Source organism: Bombyx mandarina, chromosome 12 (assembly GCF_030267445.1).
Source record: "Bombyx mandarina strain Sakado chromosome 12, ASM3026744v2".
Taxonomy (NCBI): domain Eukaryota; kingdom Metazoa; phylum Arthropoda; class Insecta; order Lepidoptera; family Bombycidae; genus Bombyx; species Bombyx mandarina.
This window is the reverse complement of record NC_143219.1, coordinates 12,046,487-12,065,110: the sequence shown is the minus strand read 5'-3', so window position 1 is coordinate 12,065,110 and position 18,624 is coordinate 12,046,487. Positions and strand designations below refer to the sequence as shown.

The window sequence follows — 18,624 nt, the reverse complement described above, 5'->3', positions numbered from 1 at the left end:
CAACGCATTTCATGTCTTGGGAGCCCCTTGCGAAAATCTTTCCATCGTTGTCTATGTGTCCGCTAAACGGTGGATATGTCCAACTGTTCTGGAATTCAATGACATTGTTTTCTTTTAAGGCTATTTGGTTTAAGCGACATTTTTGCAAATTTTCAGGAGAGCCATTTAAAGTTTAAATTTTGGAAAAAAATATCACAACTTCTTCAGCTACGCGAATGGGGTAAACATAAATGAAGTTTAATTAAAATCATCGATCTGTTTATGCTAATACCAAATGAAACGGACCTTTAATTAGAAATATAAATGTCGTGTATTAAGCGAAATGGCGCTTTTTTCTTTTCTTTTTTATTGCTTAGATGTGTGGACGAGCTCACAGCCCACCTGGTGTTAAGTGTTAAGTGGAGCCCATAGACATCTACAACGTAAATGCGCCACACAGCTTGAGATATAAGTTCTAAGGTCTTAGTATAGTTACAACGGCTGCCCCCCACCCTTCAAACCGAAACGCATTTCTGCTTCACGGGAGAAATAGGCAGGGCGGTGGTACCTACCCGTGCGGACTCACACGAGGTCCTAGCACCAATAACCTTAAACCAAATAGCCTTTCACACCTCATATAGTATAATATACTTATAGGTAAGTCTGTTTAGACCAATATAGTACATCCCCATGCTCTAAACAAACGAATTTGAATCAGACTGCGATTACTATCGTACAAAATGTTTGTTCACGTGTCGAAAAACGACCAATAAATAGAAGAAATTCTTCAATAAGCTGAATCACGCTAACGACATTATGAAGAGAATCTCGCATTTAGACTATGATAATTTCAAACAACAACAAAACGTTGGTCTTATATATAGCGCGCTTAGTCCAAGATTTTCCCTTTAACCGTTTATTTATTTATTTTTTCCACAGGAGAAAATCGCCGGATTCCCACCCGCACGGTAGGTGGGGTATGTGGGATTCGAACCTCAGTAAAAACTCCTGCCGCTCACAGCCGGCGCCCTACCATGGACCGGGCGGGAACCCAGTCGGAGCTATTGAGACGGCGGGACAGGGTTTACGCAGAGCATATTACATCCATCCCGCCGTCCCCCAGACGCCGGACCGGCGGCCGCCAGCAACATGACCGCCGGTTCCCTCGGTCGACGGGCCAAAAGCCCGATTGATAGCGCCGCGCTACACGTTCCCCCGGAGCGGTCGTGGGAACGCGACCTACCAAGCCGCCCCACGCCTAGGTTCCTCCCCGCACAAAGCGGGTGGAGCCACTGAAACTATATTTTTACTAACTACGAGCATACCTTGTTTTTCTTTGACTTGTCTATAATGTCTTGTCTTGAAATAAAATATTAAAGTATTTTTCGCCTATTACATTATAACTAATTAAATTATGTCGTTAAAGGACAAGACTTTGAAATTTAAATATTTTATAATGTTCCTTGTACAATATACCATCGCAACTGTTTAAATAGTACAGTGAATAGTAAATAAGACAAGTTTATCGGTACAAATAAAACAAACTGCAATATCACATTGTATTCTCGACTTTGGCTCTTTACCATATCTTTTAGACGATAACAGGCTATCTCAAGCAATAAAAATAATTTCTGGTCGGAATGTCATATATGTGTACCTATGTTATATTTTGTATGGCATTTTATAGTGTAGATAGGCCAAGGTCGTAATGTCTGAAGACAGCCAACGAGGTGGACCGATGACCTGGTCAATGGGGTTGGGTAGTAGCTGGTGAGGACTGGATACGAAAGGCAAGAGACCGAAGAGAATGGGATGCATTCGAATAGACCTACACTCAGCATTGGGTGGACATGGGTTGAAGAAGTGAGGGCAACGAGTTTCACAACCCGTCTGATCTTAAATCGCTACTGGAGCTCATAGACACGAATCCCAACTTGAAGCTTGAGGTCGAAATCTTCTAAAAGTTTGTTCCTTCAAATCCGAATGCTTGATTGCTTCACTGCATAAATAAGCTTGATGGCGCGAGACGATCGCAATTTGCATCGTGTTTCTTTTTATTGCTTAGATGGGTGGACGAGCTCACAGCCCACCTGGTGTTAAGTGGTTACTTGAGCCCATAGACATTTACCACGTAAATGCGCCACCCACCTTGAGATATAAGTTCTAAGGTATCAGCATAGTTACAACGGCTACCCCACTCTTCGAACCGAAACGCATTACTGATTCATTTCAGAAATACGCGGGCTGGTGGTAACTACCCGTGCGGACATGTATACTGCCACAAATGAAGCTCAACTTCGGATTTGATAGGTATGTCGTCTTATTGTTTCCATGCATTTAAAATATTAGCGTAATAATCGCAATAATCTTTAGCCAATGTGCGCTAAAAAACACAAAAAAAACTACCAATACTCACTTCGAAAACCGGCACAACATCCATATGCGAATTCAATAATATTGCCGGCAGATTTGGTTCTTTTCCGGTCCATGTCAAAACGACGATCGGTTTCGTCGGCACGACCTCGTATATTTTTACGGCTAAACCAATTTCGTTCGCTTGTCTCGTTAAGAATTTAACGCAATCACCTGTAATAATGATGAGTTTTCAAAAGAATCCTTGTGGTATTTTTTAAATGCTTTATATTCAATTCAACCACCAGATTTATTGACATAAATTAGTGTGATAACTTTTCTAATATTGCCCTTATGAGCAAATAACGCCTACACGCCAACACGGCCTACTTGATGGCGAGGGGTTACCCTGGCTCATGGGCGTTAGCAATACCAGAAACATAGCCTCCTATATCGATGCCGAAAATTACTCAAAAAATAATCCGTCATGAGATACGAAATCACTATCATCTGCTCTTAGAAGGTAGGATAAAGTTGACCTATATGGGTTAGTACCACCATTCATAACTCAACGAATTCCGTAAAATTGAGACTTCGATCTGACGTATCAAGACGGCATTGACGACGCCACGTCTAAAGGCTCCGGTGGCCATATAACTCCAGATACTTGTCATGAAAACTGGACATTCAGGATCAAAATGAAACATGCGTGGTACACATCGCTGTTGACAAAATCTTAAACGTTCCGCATTCGACGGCCCAAAGCAATGAATCGCAATCAGCAAATACGGTACCGAAAACATGTATGTGTAAAGAAAGAATAAGTACGCCTGATCCAGATATACGAAAAAATTGGGGGTAGACAATGGGCTACGCTGTGCTCCGGACATGCCTGTTCCTTGACGATCGATAATCGCTTACTGTTAGGTGGGCCGTATCGTCTGCCTATTAAGGCATTTAAAACAAAAACAACAAACAATAATACACTAGTTTTAGAGCATTATAATGTTAGCCCATTACGCCAAATTGTTTGTACCAGCAATGGACCTATTTCACATAGTAGTACCACGGTCTCCAATTGAGAACCCTCCGTATTAATGAATGTATCCTGATCACACATGACAAACGCTTGGATCCGCAGACGAGGGATAACGCTTCGCAACTTAACTGCACATTATCTATTAACACAATTTAGTTCGTTTCGTTTGAGAGATGAACTATGCGTGTCGATGAATAAGCTCACGGCCTACCTAATGTTAAGTGGTTACCGGAACCTTTACGCGTTACAACGTGAATGCCGCCACCCGCCTTGAGACTGGGGTCGAAGTCTCAATTACATTGGAATCTTGGATTCCATCCAACTTCTATAGTCAGGTTGAGTTGACCGAGGTTCACTACACGGGGGTCGATGGCACTGTAAGGGGCTCCCGTGTGGTGACACACCCTGACCCGCGACAACGTCGAACGTTGCGACGTCCGCAGCGCGCGATTGCGGTCAGGGCGGTTCGCGAATACCGCACCGTCTCGTTCGAGGCGACCTGCGTGCTCGCCGGGACGCCTCCTTTGGACCTAAGCGGAGGCGCTCGTAGCGAATTACGCGTGGCGATGCGATCTCCACCCGGTCCTCTCAGACTGGGTGAATCGCGACCGAGGACGTCTCATCTTCTGAGCGACGCAGGTGCTCACGGGAAATGCTGTGTCGGTCGCTCCCTGCATCTCGTCGCCCGGAGGGAGCCGACGCCGAAGTGCCACCACTGCAGTGGCTGCAACAAGGACACGGTGGAGCACACGCTCGCGTACTGCCCCGCTTTCGCGGAGCAGCGCCGCGTCCTCGTTGCAAAAATAGGACCGGACTTGTCGCTTCCGAACGTCGTGATACAATACTCGGCAGCGACGGGTCCTAGCAGGCGATGCTCGACTTCTGCGTGTCCACCATCTCGCAAAAGGAGGCGGCGGAACGGGAGAGGGAGAGCTCTTCTTCCCTCTGACCGCCGTGCCGCCGCCGCCGAGCCGGGGATCGGAGGAGGGCGTTTGTCCAGCTCCAGCCTCTACGAGGAGGCAGTCTCTTCCGGGTGATGGTCACGGGGCGACCTAAGGGGGTTGAGGCTGCGCCGCACGCTATCGTCACTCTAGCGCGCTGGCACCAGGAGGATGGGACGACGCGTAGGCGGCTGCGGCCCGCGATGTGGTCCGCGTGTCGTCGTCGCTGTCGTCGCCGAACATACTGTCGAAGAGCAACCCGGTCGGCGGTGTATCGCGTTCCGACCCGACAGACTGGTTCTAGCCCAGCGGAGTATCCCGGAACACCAGCGGCATCACCCGGCCGGCCTGGTACGGCCGCCGTACCGCGAAGACCGGCGTCGTTGGTCGTCGACTATCGCCCAACGACCCGTCGGTCGGGCGTCCTCGGGGTGGCACCGCGTGTCTGGTTGTAGTGTTGACCGCGGGAACCCCCCTACTCTGACCGGGTTCTGACCTCTGACGAAAATCGGAGGTCGGGTGTAAGAGTGCAGGGGAGTCGTTTAATGCGGTAGGGCCCTAAAATTCCATGGCTCCACAGTCTGCTTCCAACACCTGCAGATCGTCAACATACCCCGTGCACCCCCTAGGCGCGGGGACCTCGTAGGAGGTTCGGCCCCCGGCCGGAAAAAAAAAGCCGAAATCACGATCTCATATCTCCACGAGTTACCCCAGCTTATTGGAACCAATTCGTAAATACATAGTAGTAGAACCATAACTAATTTTCCTATTTTACTTTCCCCAATTATTCGACTAAGTACTATTACAACGATAAATATTGTGTGAGACTACCAGCGCTGAAACAATGCTTCCTATAACTACAAATTTTTACGCTAGTTTAAAACTGCATTTTTTTAACTAAGCAAATACGCGTTCCTAAACAAATTATGCTATCTAAATTCATATAAACATTATCTTATTTAGATATCTACGCGAAAACGAATTGTATACGACAATAGACTATATTTCAAAGAAAAAACGATTTTGTACAAACTTTAACAGAGGTAAATGCTTCTTATAAACACAAAAACATTGAACGCTTCAATTAAAAATTGACGGCGGATCATGAATATTTATTTGAGTTCGAATCGTATGTTAGAACATTTTAGAATACCAATTATTTAAACATTTACTAAAAATATTTTAAATTTAATAATGAATTCTGTAAGGAAACTTACTGTAATCAATGTTCGGTTGGACACTGGGTATTTTCAAGTACTCGACGAAATTAGCGATAGACGAATTATTTTGGTAAGTCGATGCCATCGTGCGCTGCTACCGAGAGTTTGATGTGGAATGAACGCCTTCAACGCTTTCATCGAATATCAAGTGGCCTGTCTGATAACGAATTATACAATCTATACATATAAATAAAATTAGAGTGTCTGTTTGTAATATTGAAATAAGCGCTTTTTACTACATGCATATAAATATATATACGGTACATACACCAAAATAACATTTTTTACAATTTTTGTCTGTCTTTCTGTCTGTCTGTCTATCTGTTTGTTCCGGCTAATCTCTGGAACGGCTGGACCGATTTTGATGAGACTTTCACTAATAGGTAGCTGATGATATAAGGAGTAACTTAGGCTACTTTTTTTAGACTAGCTTCGCCCCGCGGCGTCACCCTCAGTTATTGTCGTACCGCGCGCAACATGGCGGGACGCGCCTATCAATAATAAAATTTAATGTTTCCGAAGCGAAGCGAGGACGGGTCGCTAGTTTATAATATAACTTATAGTATAGAACACGCTTGGGTAGCAATTAAATAAACTTATTTTTTAATACTATTTAAACTAATCCGGATATTAGAGCGAAGTTAGAAAATCATTATGATGGGTGTCCTTCCTTGATGTGTGAGCATATTTTCAAGTTAATCAGACGTTTTGATGTCGGTCAAGATGACCTTCAAAGATTACGTTATTTAAACGTCTTCTTCTTCTCAATCGTGTCACTCTTGACAGAGTCAGATCGTGATCGTCATGTAGTATTGGAGGGGGCAGACTTGGTGCGTCTCACGATGTCCCGCCATCTACCCTGCTCAATCTAGCTTTAATTTGGTCGATCCCCCGCATTGGTGACCACCCCCGCGGTCTTGTACCATCAACCTTTCCCTGTACAACGAGGCGTTCTATGGACTGGCCATCTCGACGCAAAACGTATCCGAAGAAATCCATCATTCTCTATATACATATAATATTATATTCTATATGACGTATACAAACATACACACAAATAATCCCAGCTAATAAAAGCTTGTTAACATTACCCACGCATTACAAGTGCTCTTCATGAACAATAATAATACACAATTTAAAATCATTTATATTGTGTTTTATGACATCCGCAAAACTGTTGACCCTAAAGTCGTCGTGACCTAAAGGATAAGACGTCCGGTGCATTCGTGTTGACCGATGCACCGGTGTTCGAATCTCAGGCGTGTACCAATTTTTCTAATGAAATATGTCCTCGCCAATGGCCACGCCGTACACGCTATATGTATTAGTGAGTTAAAAGAGGTCACGTGGCATAAAAAAGCTAGCATAGAAGCGGAGAGCGACTTTATTTTTTATTATTTTGAGAAATCATTTTATTTATTTATTGCTTAGATGGGGAACGAGCTCACAGCCCACCTGGTGATAAGTGGTTACTGGAGCCCATAGACATCTACAACGTAAATGCGCCACCCACCTTGAGATGTAAGTTCTAAGGTCTCAGTATAGTTACAACGGCTACCCCACCCTTCAACCCGAAACGCATTACTGCTTCACGGCAGAAATAGGCGGGGTGGTGGTACCTACGCGTGCGGACTCACAAGAGGTCTTACCACCAGTGATTACACAAATTATAATTTTGCGCGTTTGATTTTTATTACACGGTGTTATTCCTTGACCGTGGAAGTCAATCATGAACATTTGTTAAGTATGTATTTCATTAGAAAAATTGGTACCCGCCTGCGGGATTCGAACGCCAGTGCATCGCTACCTACGAATGGGCTCCAGTAACCACTTAACACCAGATGGGCTGTCGGTGGTGAGCTCGTCCACTCATCTAAGCAATAAAAAAAAAATGTGTTTGTAATTCTTTGGAACCTAAGCATAGGAACTAAACCATTTCAACTGTCAGATCTTTCTTTCTATGCTTTTGTTATTACTTCTACTGTAAGGTTAATTATTTAGAATTTACGTAATGATTTTAATCGTCCATACTTCAATTGGATATCTGAGTCTGCAATTGCAGAACATCTCTCATCAACTTTAGTTTTATTTTCACATGTTTCCCACATATTCCCCATATAGACTTTTATCAGCAAAATCAGACTAAGCCAAGCTCAATTAATCCCAGTTACTTTACGAGGTTAAGTGAACTCCATCAGTTGTTGTCTATGTTAGAGACATAAACTTAAGGTTCTTCTGCCCTGGACTTGTGGGCTATGCGATCTTATGCATTTGGTGATTATAATGTTGTTGACATAGTAAAGAAATCATGTCTTGTTCACAGTCCTTATATGTTGATTGTATTCTGAGATGCAAAGTAACAAAAAATTTATAACGATTGAGTGCTCACTTTTAAGGTTGCCCCAAGGATCTACAGAGCACAATTTTACTCTACCTTATACAGAAAGGACAGCAACAAATCCTTGTTTTTCAATCAGGGCCTAACTTGTCGATGCAAACTGGTGTTCGTGAGATGCTTTACAGTGACAAATGCAATTATTGTGAGGGTCACTTGCAAGTTGAAGGAGCAAGCAGAATTCACTGAATAATGTTACACAAATGTTTTGTTCGTAATGTCCAAATTTTCGTCATGTACCTCCAATAGTACAATTTACATGTGCATAATACCATACAATCTCTGATATATTTGATTGATCTATAAAATCTAAAACTTTTCGAAAGCATCTAATTCAATGTGGGATGGTTTCCTTTTCGTTTAATCTGTCTAGTAGTAGTTTATTTCCAGTTCAGAATATAATGGTGCATAGAAAAACCACTAACTCTAGCTAAAATAGAATGAAATTCAAAATAAGTGAGGATAGTTATTGCTAAAATAAAATTCATAAGAATCCTTAATTAAACTATTGTAATCAATAACTTTAAATATTTAATCAGTACATAGCCAACCATAATTGATATTGTAGTTATTACAATTACACCTATGTAGGTAGTACCATTATGATAATTTTCTGAGATTAAACACAAAACTGTACCTTACAAATATCTTTTAAATTCCAACTTTTTTAAGTTGTGTTAGTTTCGTACCTCATGTTCTAAGCAGAAGCGTCGTAACACGAAAAGATTTGTTTCACGAGGTATACAGTACAGTTTAATTTAAAAGGCTACTTTTCTACTATTGTAAAAATCAGTTAAAATTGTTTATTTATAAATAAAATAAAAAAGATTGCTGACTTTCTAAAAAATTGCGGGTAGTCAATGACAATTGACATTTCTTCTTCTCCTTTATTTTTTGGCTCCAGCACGGTTTGTGCATTAGCCTGCGTCAAGTAATAAGATTTTTATAATTCGCCGTTATAATTATTTAATAAAATAATAAAAACGAAGGAAACTAATCGCGACATAACATAAATAAAAAGAATTAAATTTACAAATGAGATGATATGTGATGAAATATAATCTGAGTAAAATGGTGGTCATTTACTGAAACTTTTTCAGTGGACTTTTTGGAGGATCCCGAGAAGCTACGTCCAGCGGCTTTGTTTCATTTTCCCACAATAATGTGCACTTTCACAGATTCTACACAGTTAATGAACCATCGGCATTTGGGAAATTTCGTGAAATCCTCACCTCGCAAATTCCTCAATGCCTGAAGACAAAAGCCTATAACCAGTGCGTTCTCCCTGCGATGACCTACGGCACGGAAACCTGGACACTGACGGCAGGGCTGGCCCATAAGTTAAGAGTCGGACAGCGGGCGATGGAGAGAGCTATGCTCGGTATTTCTCTAAGTGACAAAATCCGGAACGAAGAAATTCGACGGCGAACCCAAGTCGACGACATAGCTCTCAAAGTTAGCAGGCTGAAGTGGCAATGGGCCGGTCGCATCTGTCGAGCCAGTGACGCCTAGGTGGGAGAGGAAAGTCCTCGAAGTAACCATTCATATACCAAAATGAACTTAACAAAACATAGATTCTTATGACACTAAAGTTTATTCAAAATGACCTCCGTGATTTTGAATACAGGCCTTCAATCTGCGCGGCCAGTCGTCTATCGCAGCACGAACGAGGTCCATGTCAATATCGGCGGCTGCCTTAATCAAGGATGTCTTGAGTGACTCCAAATTGGGATGAGGCTTTGAGCACGCCTTTTCCTCCAAGTGCTGCCATATCTTGTAATCTAACGGATTCAAATCTGGACTGGAGGAGGACCAGTCTTCTTGCCGGATGAAGTCAATTTCACGCGCCGCCAGCCAGTCTTGTGTGCTCTTCGCTCTATGAGCTGGCGCCGAATCTTGTTGGAATACCCAGTGCCTGTTATTGAACATGGTATGAGAAACAGGTTCCACAAGGTTCGTCAGGACTGTATTTTGATACACAACTCCATTCGTTTTTACACCTTTCTCACAAAAATGTACCTCTGTTAAGCCCCAATAAGAAACTCCCAACCATACCATGAGCGAGGATGGAAAATGACCTCGTTGGACACGCGGAATACGGTTGCTCGCTTGTTCACTACTATGTGCGTACACCTTATCATTTTGTTTGTTGTAGCTCTCTTCTACGGTAAAATTTTTTCATCCGAAAAAAGAATTTCCAAGACCAAGCAATTTCCAAGAACAACCAAGACTGCGTAGACCGAGCTTTATGACCTGGCGCCGAGTCTTGCTGGAAAGACCATTCTTGATTATTGAACATGGTGTTGTCAAGGGGCTTCACTACCTTCTCAAGAATGGTATCTTGATACACTTGTGCCGATGTTTTGATATCTTTTTCACAAAAGTATGGCTCAGTCACTCCTTCATAGCTAATACCCCACCAAACCATAACTGAAGTCAGATAGTGCCCACTTGCACTCTGTCGACTAATTGGGAAGCTTCCTTAGAGCTTTGAGCATAAATACGGTCATTTTGTTTGTTAAAATGTTGCTCAATTGTAAAAAATTTCTCATCCGTAAAAAAAAATTTTCTATGATCTCCCTTTGCGTACCGCTTCAGTAGTTGTTTCGATTTTACCACCCTATTCTCTTTTAAATTATCAGGTAATGACCAGTGCGTCTCTTATAGGCTGCAAGTCCTAAGTTATCTTTTAAAATACGCGACATGTTTCTAGGTGCTATCTTCATCTCTCGAGATAAAATCTTTTGCTTTCGGACAGGATTTCTTCGAATTCTTTCCCTTACTGCTTTGACCACCTTTTTCGTACGAACACTATGTGGACGGCCAGGTCTTTTTCTGTCACGAACAGAGGAGGTCTCATTGCACCTATTAATAGCCCGGTACACAAACATTTTACGAATACCAAGCGTATGGAGAGTTTTAAAAATTGCATTTGGCTCCATACTTACTTTGTGTAATGCAATTACAACGATTCGGTTCTCTCTAACACCCCACTCCATTTTAATATCGCAAAATATTGTACAATGTATTGGCGCCAAAATGAGAAAACTCAATGAGCAATCATATAAAAATGACAGATTCCAAATTCAAATGTAATATTTTGTTTATTTTTAATTGTAACAGTATTTATGGCCAGACTAAGTATAAAATGTATAACGTAAAATGTAAGACAGGTGGGCGAAGTTATGCAATAGTGTCTTTACTTTCGATTAATCAGAATTTAATGACTAACTTTTTTAGGTCAAGATTAAATCGCTAGAGTTTCACCGGTCCGTTGTAGACATGAAGGATAGACCTAAAAAGTATCATCTTGTACAGGGAGCAAGTTGAAAACGGGTCCACCTGTAAACAGCAAGTTATTGCTCGAAGACTCGTCGAAATAGCGCTAGTGTAGAAAGTGGAAAGAGAATCAATAAAGTACTTTTAAATAGAATGAAGTGTAGGTACTGGATTGAAATGAAGTGTTATAGTTTGTGGCACTGCTTTTTTAAATCTATGCACATGACATGCTACTATGGCACCGCGTTGACTTCCTTCCTTTCAGCGTACACAATTTTTAATACACTGACATGGTGCTTCTTATTTCTATCTTCCATACAGTCAGAAAATAAATAAAATCGTTGGACATGGTTTTTCGGTTTAATTCTAAAAGTTTATTAAGCTCTCATTAAATTAATGCATTTACGTTGTAGATGTTTATGGGCTCCAGTAATCACTTAACACCAGGTGGGCTGTGAGGTCGTCCACACATCTAATCAATAAAAAAAAAATTAAGTTCTATTGACTGAGAGGCTACTTCAATTAATTTCATGGAAAATCTACAGTTTTGGTTTATCTCACTGGACTTTTATTCCATTTAATATAATTCAATAATCCATTTTATTTTATTTCTGCACTATTTGACCATTAATCCAAAAGACATGTCTTTAAACTTTTTCTTAAATGAAGTCGTATGTGTTTTGTTCCGTTTGCCTATCTAAAAGATGAATAAAAAATTGTGTATCAAACAAAGTCACAAAGTAGACAAAAAAAATCAACAAATAATTTGAAATTTGAAATTATGAATAAAATATGCCGAATATGTTTAGAAGAAGGCGTACTTACTTCAATATTTGCAAAAAATTTCAACATTTCGCTATGTGACATGATAGAATATTGTTGTAACGTAAAGGTATACTGATCTTATGATTATTTATTAAAAAAAAATACGTAAATTCAAATTATCGTCAAGATACAATTGATTTAACAACTGTTTCTATGAAGATGAATATTTATTATAAAAGAGATTTATACTTTCATAACAAATGTAATATGCTTCATTTGGCCTACCTATCTTCTTCTTTTTCACCACCTTATCCCACTATGTGGGGTCGGCACAGCGAATTTTTCTATTCCATTCTCTTCTATTGGCCGTCATCTCAACACTCACTCCTCTCTCTCTCTCTCATATTGTCATTCACACACTCCTTCCAGGTCTTCTTCGGTTGACCTCTTCCCCCTCTGCCTTGCACTACCATTTCCATACATCTGCTCGACATATGCATCTTCTCTCTACGCATCACATGTCCATACCACGCTAACCGTCCGCTCTTTAATTTGTTAATTACCGGGGCTACTTTCACACTTCCTCTGATATACTCATTCAGTTGACCTATCTATGTTGTCATATTTTCTAATCCATAAATATATATTTTTCAAATTGAGTAAGAAACACTTTCAGTTCTGGTGCTATGCCAAATAATAAAAAAACCCATATATCATAGGTTCGTTCTTCTTCTTCTTCTTCTCAGTCGTACACTACTGGCAGAATGGTAGTTGTTATCTATTGTCTTATTCATTGGTTGCGGCTTTTGCGAGGAGAAGCAGATGCTAGTTACAGAACAAATAATTTTACCTCTACTTGTGTAACTGTACTAGTGATTTTTGAGTTACTTTTATATTTTATTCATATCTCATTTACAAACAACCAGACCGAGATGACAATCATTTCACTCTAGACAGAGTGAGCTTGATTGTCATGTAGATGATGTAAGATGATATCACCATTGCTTTACTTTGAAAATTTTACAGATAAGCAGAGATGATGGCTTGCCAGAGTTTATGTGCAGTAACTGCATGTACAAGTTAGGTGTGGCTTATCATTTCAAACAGACCTGCGAAAGTGCTGATATACGATTGAGGCAATATATCGGACTGAGAATACCGAGCAAGTAAGGATATTGCATTAAATCCTTCCTTGAAATTAGTCCCTTATAACAACTAAATCACATTTATGAGAAATTTTTATTTATTTACTTTATTGCTTAGATGGGTGGACGAGCTCACAGCCCACCTGGTATTAAGTGGTTACTGGAGCCCATAGACATCTACAACGTAAATGAGCAACCCACCTATTTTTTGGATATAAGTTCTATGGTTTCAAGTATAGTTACTCGGTACTGGGATACTGTGATTTTATTTCTATAGTGTCTTTAAAATATTTAATTAATATTTTCAGAACCGTAGATGCGATGGTGATGACAGATCCAATTGTGAGTATCTACATAATTTCTGTGATTTAATGTAACATGCTGGAGTACTAATATAATTTATGACTTTTTTTTCAGGCTCCAACATATTCAACAATAATCAAAAGATGGTAATAACAATATAGCTAAAAACTAACTATTACTGTGAAGTTAGAAAAAAAAGATTAAGCTCAATACAAATATTAAAAATGAACTAAACATGTATGGTACTTGCACCTGACTCCACGTGTGCCGTCGGTCAGCTCATCCACCCATCTGAGTAATAAAAAAATAATAAATAAAAATATTTTGAAGGTCAACCTAACTATAAACTACGCAATTATATAGTTACAATGATCGTTACAAACTGAGTTTTCATCTATGTCACTTCCACTGTGTACATACATATTACGTCTCTATGCATGTCTCCGTGAATATAGGTAGACAGCAGCTTGGCTCTGTCGCTGGCATTGCTGATGTCCATGGGCTACGATAACCACTCACCAGCAGGTAGGCCGCATGCTCGTCTGCCTAAATGGGCAATAAAGAAAATTAATTCTTTAATCTAAAGATTTAAGTTTCATTTTCAGTAAATGTAAATTATCACAACAGAAACGAACACTATCGAATTACAAACGTAAACCGGAGTCAGAGAAGTTGAAACGAGGACCTAAACCGAAACCAAAGTCCGTACACTCTTGCTACCAGTGCAACAAACAGTTTAGGTGTCAAGCTCAATTGGAAATGCATATAAGGTATGTATGCCACAAAATACTTTACAAACTTCTATAACTTATATCGCCACTCTAGCCTTCTATATCCGAACTATATTGCTCTATTCAAGAAAATGCAGTCTACACCAAACGTCAAAGAGTTCAAATGTTAATTAGAAATACACATTTTTAATAAGATATGCTTTCAGCTCACTTGAATCTATATCCCAATAATTTAATCAAATTCATATTTATCTTGAGCAGTATCAAGTATATCTGATATACGGTACATCAGTGTATTCAAAGAGCATCTCTTTCTCTTTTTATTTAGGTAGTAAGTAGGATCACCAGTAAAGTTTATAACATACATTTTTTAAATCTCTCACAATTAATGTAACAGTTCTTGATTAGGATTCGACCAATTTCATTTGGTCGAAAAAACAAAGATCATACGGTAAAGTTTCAGTGAACAGAATCAACCTATTATAGGACTACATAATATATTTGCAAAAATAAGAGTTCTTGTTTTTTTCCTTTCAAATTCAGACGGGCTGAAAATTTTAATTTAAAGAAATCTTAATCTAAAATAACCTTACGTTACAGAACACACACCGGTGACCGTCCGTTCGTTTGCATGTATTGCCCTCGTCGTTTTACCCAGAAACACAACCTGACGATACATCTTCGTATCCACACGGGGGAGAAACCATTCCAGTGCGAAGTGTGCAGGTGAATAAACACTTTTTTTTTTTCTTACCTAAGCTGATAGCCTTAGGGGCTATTTCAGCGTAACCCTAACGTTTGTAGGTGAGCTCACGGGGCTCAAACCTGATGACGTTGCTAACACGAACCCTAGCAAGAGCCGTGCTTCGCAGAATCTACCACCGGATCGGAAACGCGACCCACTGAGAAGATTCGGCGAGAAACTCAGTGGGCTGTGTCTGAGAGTTAATTTACTCGTCGAGCCCTTCGTCGCAAGCGACGGGTTCGACGAGAACGGTGACCGGTGCTTGAAGTACCTAAAAGCACCGTTAGTGGATCGGGAGGATCCGAGATGACGTGTTTTGGGCGACGTCGACTGCTTTCCATTCTGTCCGCAGGATCGGGAATGTTGTTACCGGCGGCCACGATGAGAGGGTTCTCGTGTCGTGCCGCTTTATCGAAGTGGCGCATCGACGCCGACTGTAGATACTTACTGATGGACTCTAAGTCCAGGTCGTCATGGAGGTCGACGTTCCTGACGAACCACGGGGCTCCGACGGCTATCCTGCAAAAACGGGATTGGATAATTTGAAATGATTTTAGGTGAGTGCGGGCCGCGTGAGCGAACACTACACTTGCATATGTCATGTCGGGGCGTATGCAAGTTTTGTAGAGTGTCACCTTATTTCTAAGGGACATTTTACTTCGCCTGCATATCATCGGGTAGAGACGTCCTAGAATAAAGGCGGCACGGTCACGTACCGTCTTAATGTGAGGGCGGAATGTCATCCTACTGTCGAGGGTGACGCCTAAATATTTGACCTTCGGGGCCCACGGTATGGGCTGGTCGAACATCGTGATTGGGCGAATGGCGGAGGCGGAGGTGTCGACGCGCCTAGTCGGGAGGGGGATGCTCAGCGTGGTGTTCGGAGGGCGACCCCTTTTGAAGAGCACCGCTGTGCTTTTCGTGGGGTTGATGTCGATGCGCCACTTCCGGAACCACTGTCCCATGGTGGTAGCTGCGGTCTGAAGTCGTCGATAAAGCAACGCCTTCTTCCTACATGAGTAGTAGATGGCGGTGTCATCGGCGAAGAGCGCCAGATGGGTCTCCGGAGACCGGGGTATATCATTGATATACAAACTGAATAGTAACGGGGAGAGGGCGAAGCCTTGCGGGACTCCGGCTGTGACGTGACGGGGGCGGGAACGCGTTCCCTCGACTCGATATCGGAACGAACGGTTAAAAACTCGCACTAAGCACTGATCCTCTGTATTATAGACTAGACAAGATTTTGTCGTCGTGGTCTAGAACAGGGTTGTCCAAACTACATACCTGTGCGGGCTAATTAAATTTATTACAAAACTTATTTATTTCAAGTAAAAAATACAGGGTAATAAATACTTTCCGGGAATTCCCCCAATAGTAGTAAAGGATAGCTTCACTTTTAAACGATGACATAGGAATGGAAGGATACAATAAAAAAGATAAATTATACCAAAACCAAATATTGATTAAATGTTTAGATGAAGAATTTTAATTTCGAATTCCAAACTATTTATATCCAAAATTATTTTCTGATCAAAACATGTGTCGCGGGCCGTTGACTGAGCAGCACATGGCTGCTCAGTCAACGGCCTAGAAGATAACAACTCGGTATACTCGTGTCAAGCGCTACTACTATGCCGGTGTTCAAATCGAAAAGCAGCTGTCAATTGTTTTAAGGAAATATGTACTAAAAAATTGTTCACGGACGCGCATTCAAAATTTATTGTGCCTTCCAGTATGAGAGGTGGGGCAAGCTTTTATTCTTATTTTGATACACATTACAATTGAGTTTTGGACTTCATGTCTCAAGGTGGATGACGGCATTCACGTTGGGAATATTTATAGGCTTTGTTAACGTTTGTAATATAACAAGTCTATCGTGAGCTCGTCCACTAATCAACGTATTTAAAAAAGAAACGCTCTTAATAAATTTCATTATTTTGAAAAATTATAATATTTGCAGTAAGCGATTTTCTGCACAAGGAAATTTACAAGCCCATCTGAAAATTCACACAGGACAGCGCGATCATGTGAGTCACTTTTCATCGTGTATCAACCACTAAATTCGTTCGGCTATGAAGTTTTTACCCTGCTTACATTTCCGATATTTGAAATAACCTATCATTGTGTACTTTAATCGAAAATATGGATAATTTCAGGAATGTACGATATGCCACAAACAGTTCATCACATCCAGTGAATTAACGAGACACATTAGCAAACATAGAGGCGTTAAAAATTTTAAGTGCGATTTGTGCGAATCTGCCTACATACATTCAAGAGACCTTGTGAGTAATTTTACACGGCAGTCCAAAATTACGTTGACAATCTAATTAATATTTTAAATATAATAGAACGTCCGAAGTTGGCTTTATTTCTCGCCAAGTTGCATACACATTTTAACAAAAGAGTCTACGTGGGAGGTACCACCACCCTGCCTATTTCTGCCGTGAAGCAGTAATGCGTTTCGATTTGAAGGGTGGGGCAGCCGTTGTAACTATATTGAGATCTTAGAACTTATATCTCAAGGTGGGTGGCGCATTTACGTTGTAGTGTCTATGGGCACCAGTAACCACTTAACACCAGGTGGGCTGTGAGCTCGTCCACCGCTCTAAGCAATAAATAATGGGAAAAAAAATAAGGCGTAAAATTTTAAATGCTTTGTTATGTTACAGAGCCAAGGAGCATTACTTTCTATGCACATTTAAGATAATTGAGATTGAAATTACATGCATCTAGAATAGATTGTATTGGTACTTTTTTTTATTTTATTGTCCTTGTATGCAGACGATCATACGGCCCACCTGATGATGGGTGGTTACCGTCGCCCATGGACTTCAGCAATGCCAGGGGTAGAGCCAAGCCGCTGCCTACCGCGAATAATAAGGGATTAATATTTTATAAAATATAATAATTTTTTTGTCCAATATATTTTTTGTCCATGTTCCACTCTCTTGTTTACCAAATGGATTTATTAGAAGTACTTTAATATATATATGGATAAAATTGTTTCTCCAATGTTTTTTGGACCTGTTTGTCTAGTATGTAGCTAATTGGTTATTTCATTAATATTGTATTCATTTATCTTTGCAAAAAAAACCGGAACAAAAGTTAAAAAAATATATACTTATTAAAAATTATTTTCAGAAACTGCACAAATTGAAGAAACATCAAGTCATGTCATGTCATGCCAGTCAAAAAAATAAAATACAAACAGAAACATTTAATAACAGTAATACCATAGACATAATCGGTATAGATGTTGGCAAAGAACCAGCCATACCCATTAAGGAATCGAATAATATAAACCAAATAACTCAAATTGGAGAGAAACCTACGACAAACATACTTCAGATACTGGAACATAATCAGTCATTAATATCCTATAATGAGAAACATGTTAAAGATATGTATTCACAGTATAAAGTGCTTGAGAATCACAACTGTGCAATTTGTGGTGAAGGATTTAACTATATAACAGCATTAGCACAGCATTATCTACATCAGCATAAAGGTTATGATCCTTTACAAAAGAATTATGGTCCAACATAAGATATTTTCCAAATGAATTTCTCATGTGAAAGCTTAGATCTGTTTACACACTGTATTGTGCTTTAGCTATTAAAAATGATGCGACCCTAAAGAATATTGTTTCTTTTTAAATTAATACACTTGAGTTCTTAATTTAAAAATAAATATTTTCTACTTAACTTGCAATGTGATAAATGTT

At 40.3% G+C, this 18,624-nt stretch overlaps 2 protein-coding genes across 2 annotated transcripts in view; one reads left to right on the top strand and one right to left on the bottom strand.

Moving 5' to 3' along the window:
* LOC114246094 (aminoacylase-1) overlaps positions 1-8,788 on the bottom strand; it is a 16,009-nt gene extending 7,221 nt beyond the window's left edge. Inside the window, 4 exon segments of the mRNA XM_089731799.1 lie at positions 5-88; positions 2,396-2,565; positions 5,529-5,688; positions 8,616-8,788. Coding sequence (XP_089587925.1) covers positions 5-88; positions 2,396-2,565; positions 5,529-5,616 — 342 coding nt within the window. The 5' untranslated portion in view covers positions 5,617-5,688; positions 8,616-8,788.
* Positions 8,789-11,928: 3,140 nt separating this feature from the next.
* On the top strand, positions 11,929-18,537 carry LOC114246106 (uncharacterized). The gene is made up of 9 exons (XM_028178496.2): positions 11,929-12,097; positions 12,997-13,136; positions 13,424-13,457; positions 13,533-13,564; positions 14,024-14,188; positions 14,750-14,875; positions 16,858-16,924; positions 17,054-17,182; positions 18,042-18,537. Exons 1-9 carry the CDS (start codon positions 11,987-11,989, stop codon positions 18,444-18,446), a joined length of 1,209 nt encoding a protein of 402 aa, XP_028034297.2. The 5' UTR covers positions 11,929-11,986; the 3' UTR covers positions 18,447-18,537.
* The last annotated feature ends 87 nt before the right edge of the window (positions 18,538-18,624 follow it).

Excerpts from the sequence above, each read along its gene's own strand:
- LOC114246106 (XM_028178496.2), top strand. The coding sequence starts at position 11,987 with ATGAATAAAATATGCCGAATATGTTTAGAAGAAGGCGTACTTACTTCA. Across the intron at positions 13,565-14,023 it reads TCAACAATAATCAAAAGATG|TAAATGTAAATTATCACAAC; the intron begins GTAATAACAATA and ends TTTCATTTTCAG. Across the intron at positions 16,925-17,053 it reads ACACAGGACAGCGCGATCAT|GAATGTACGATATGCCACAA; the intron begins GTGAGTCACTTT and ends GGATAATTTCAG.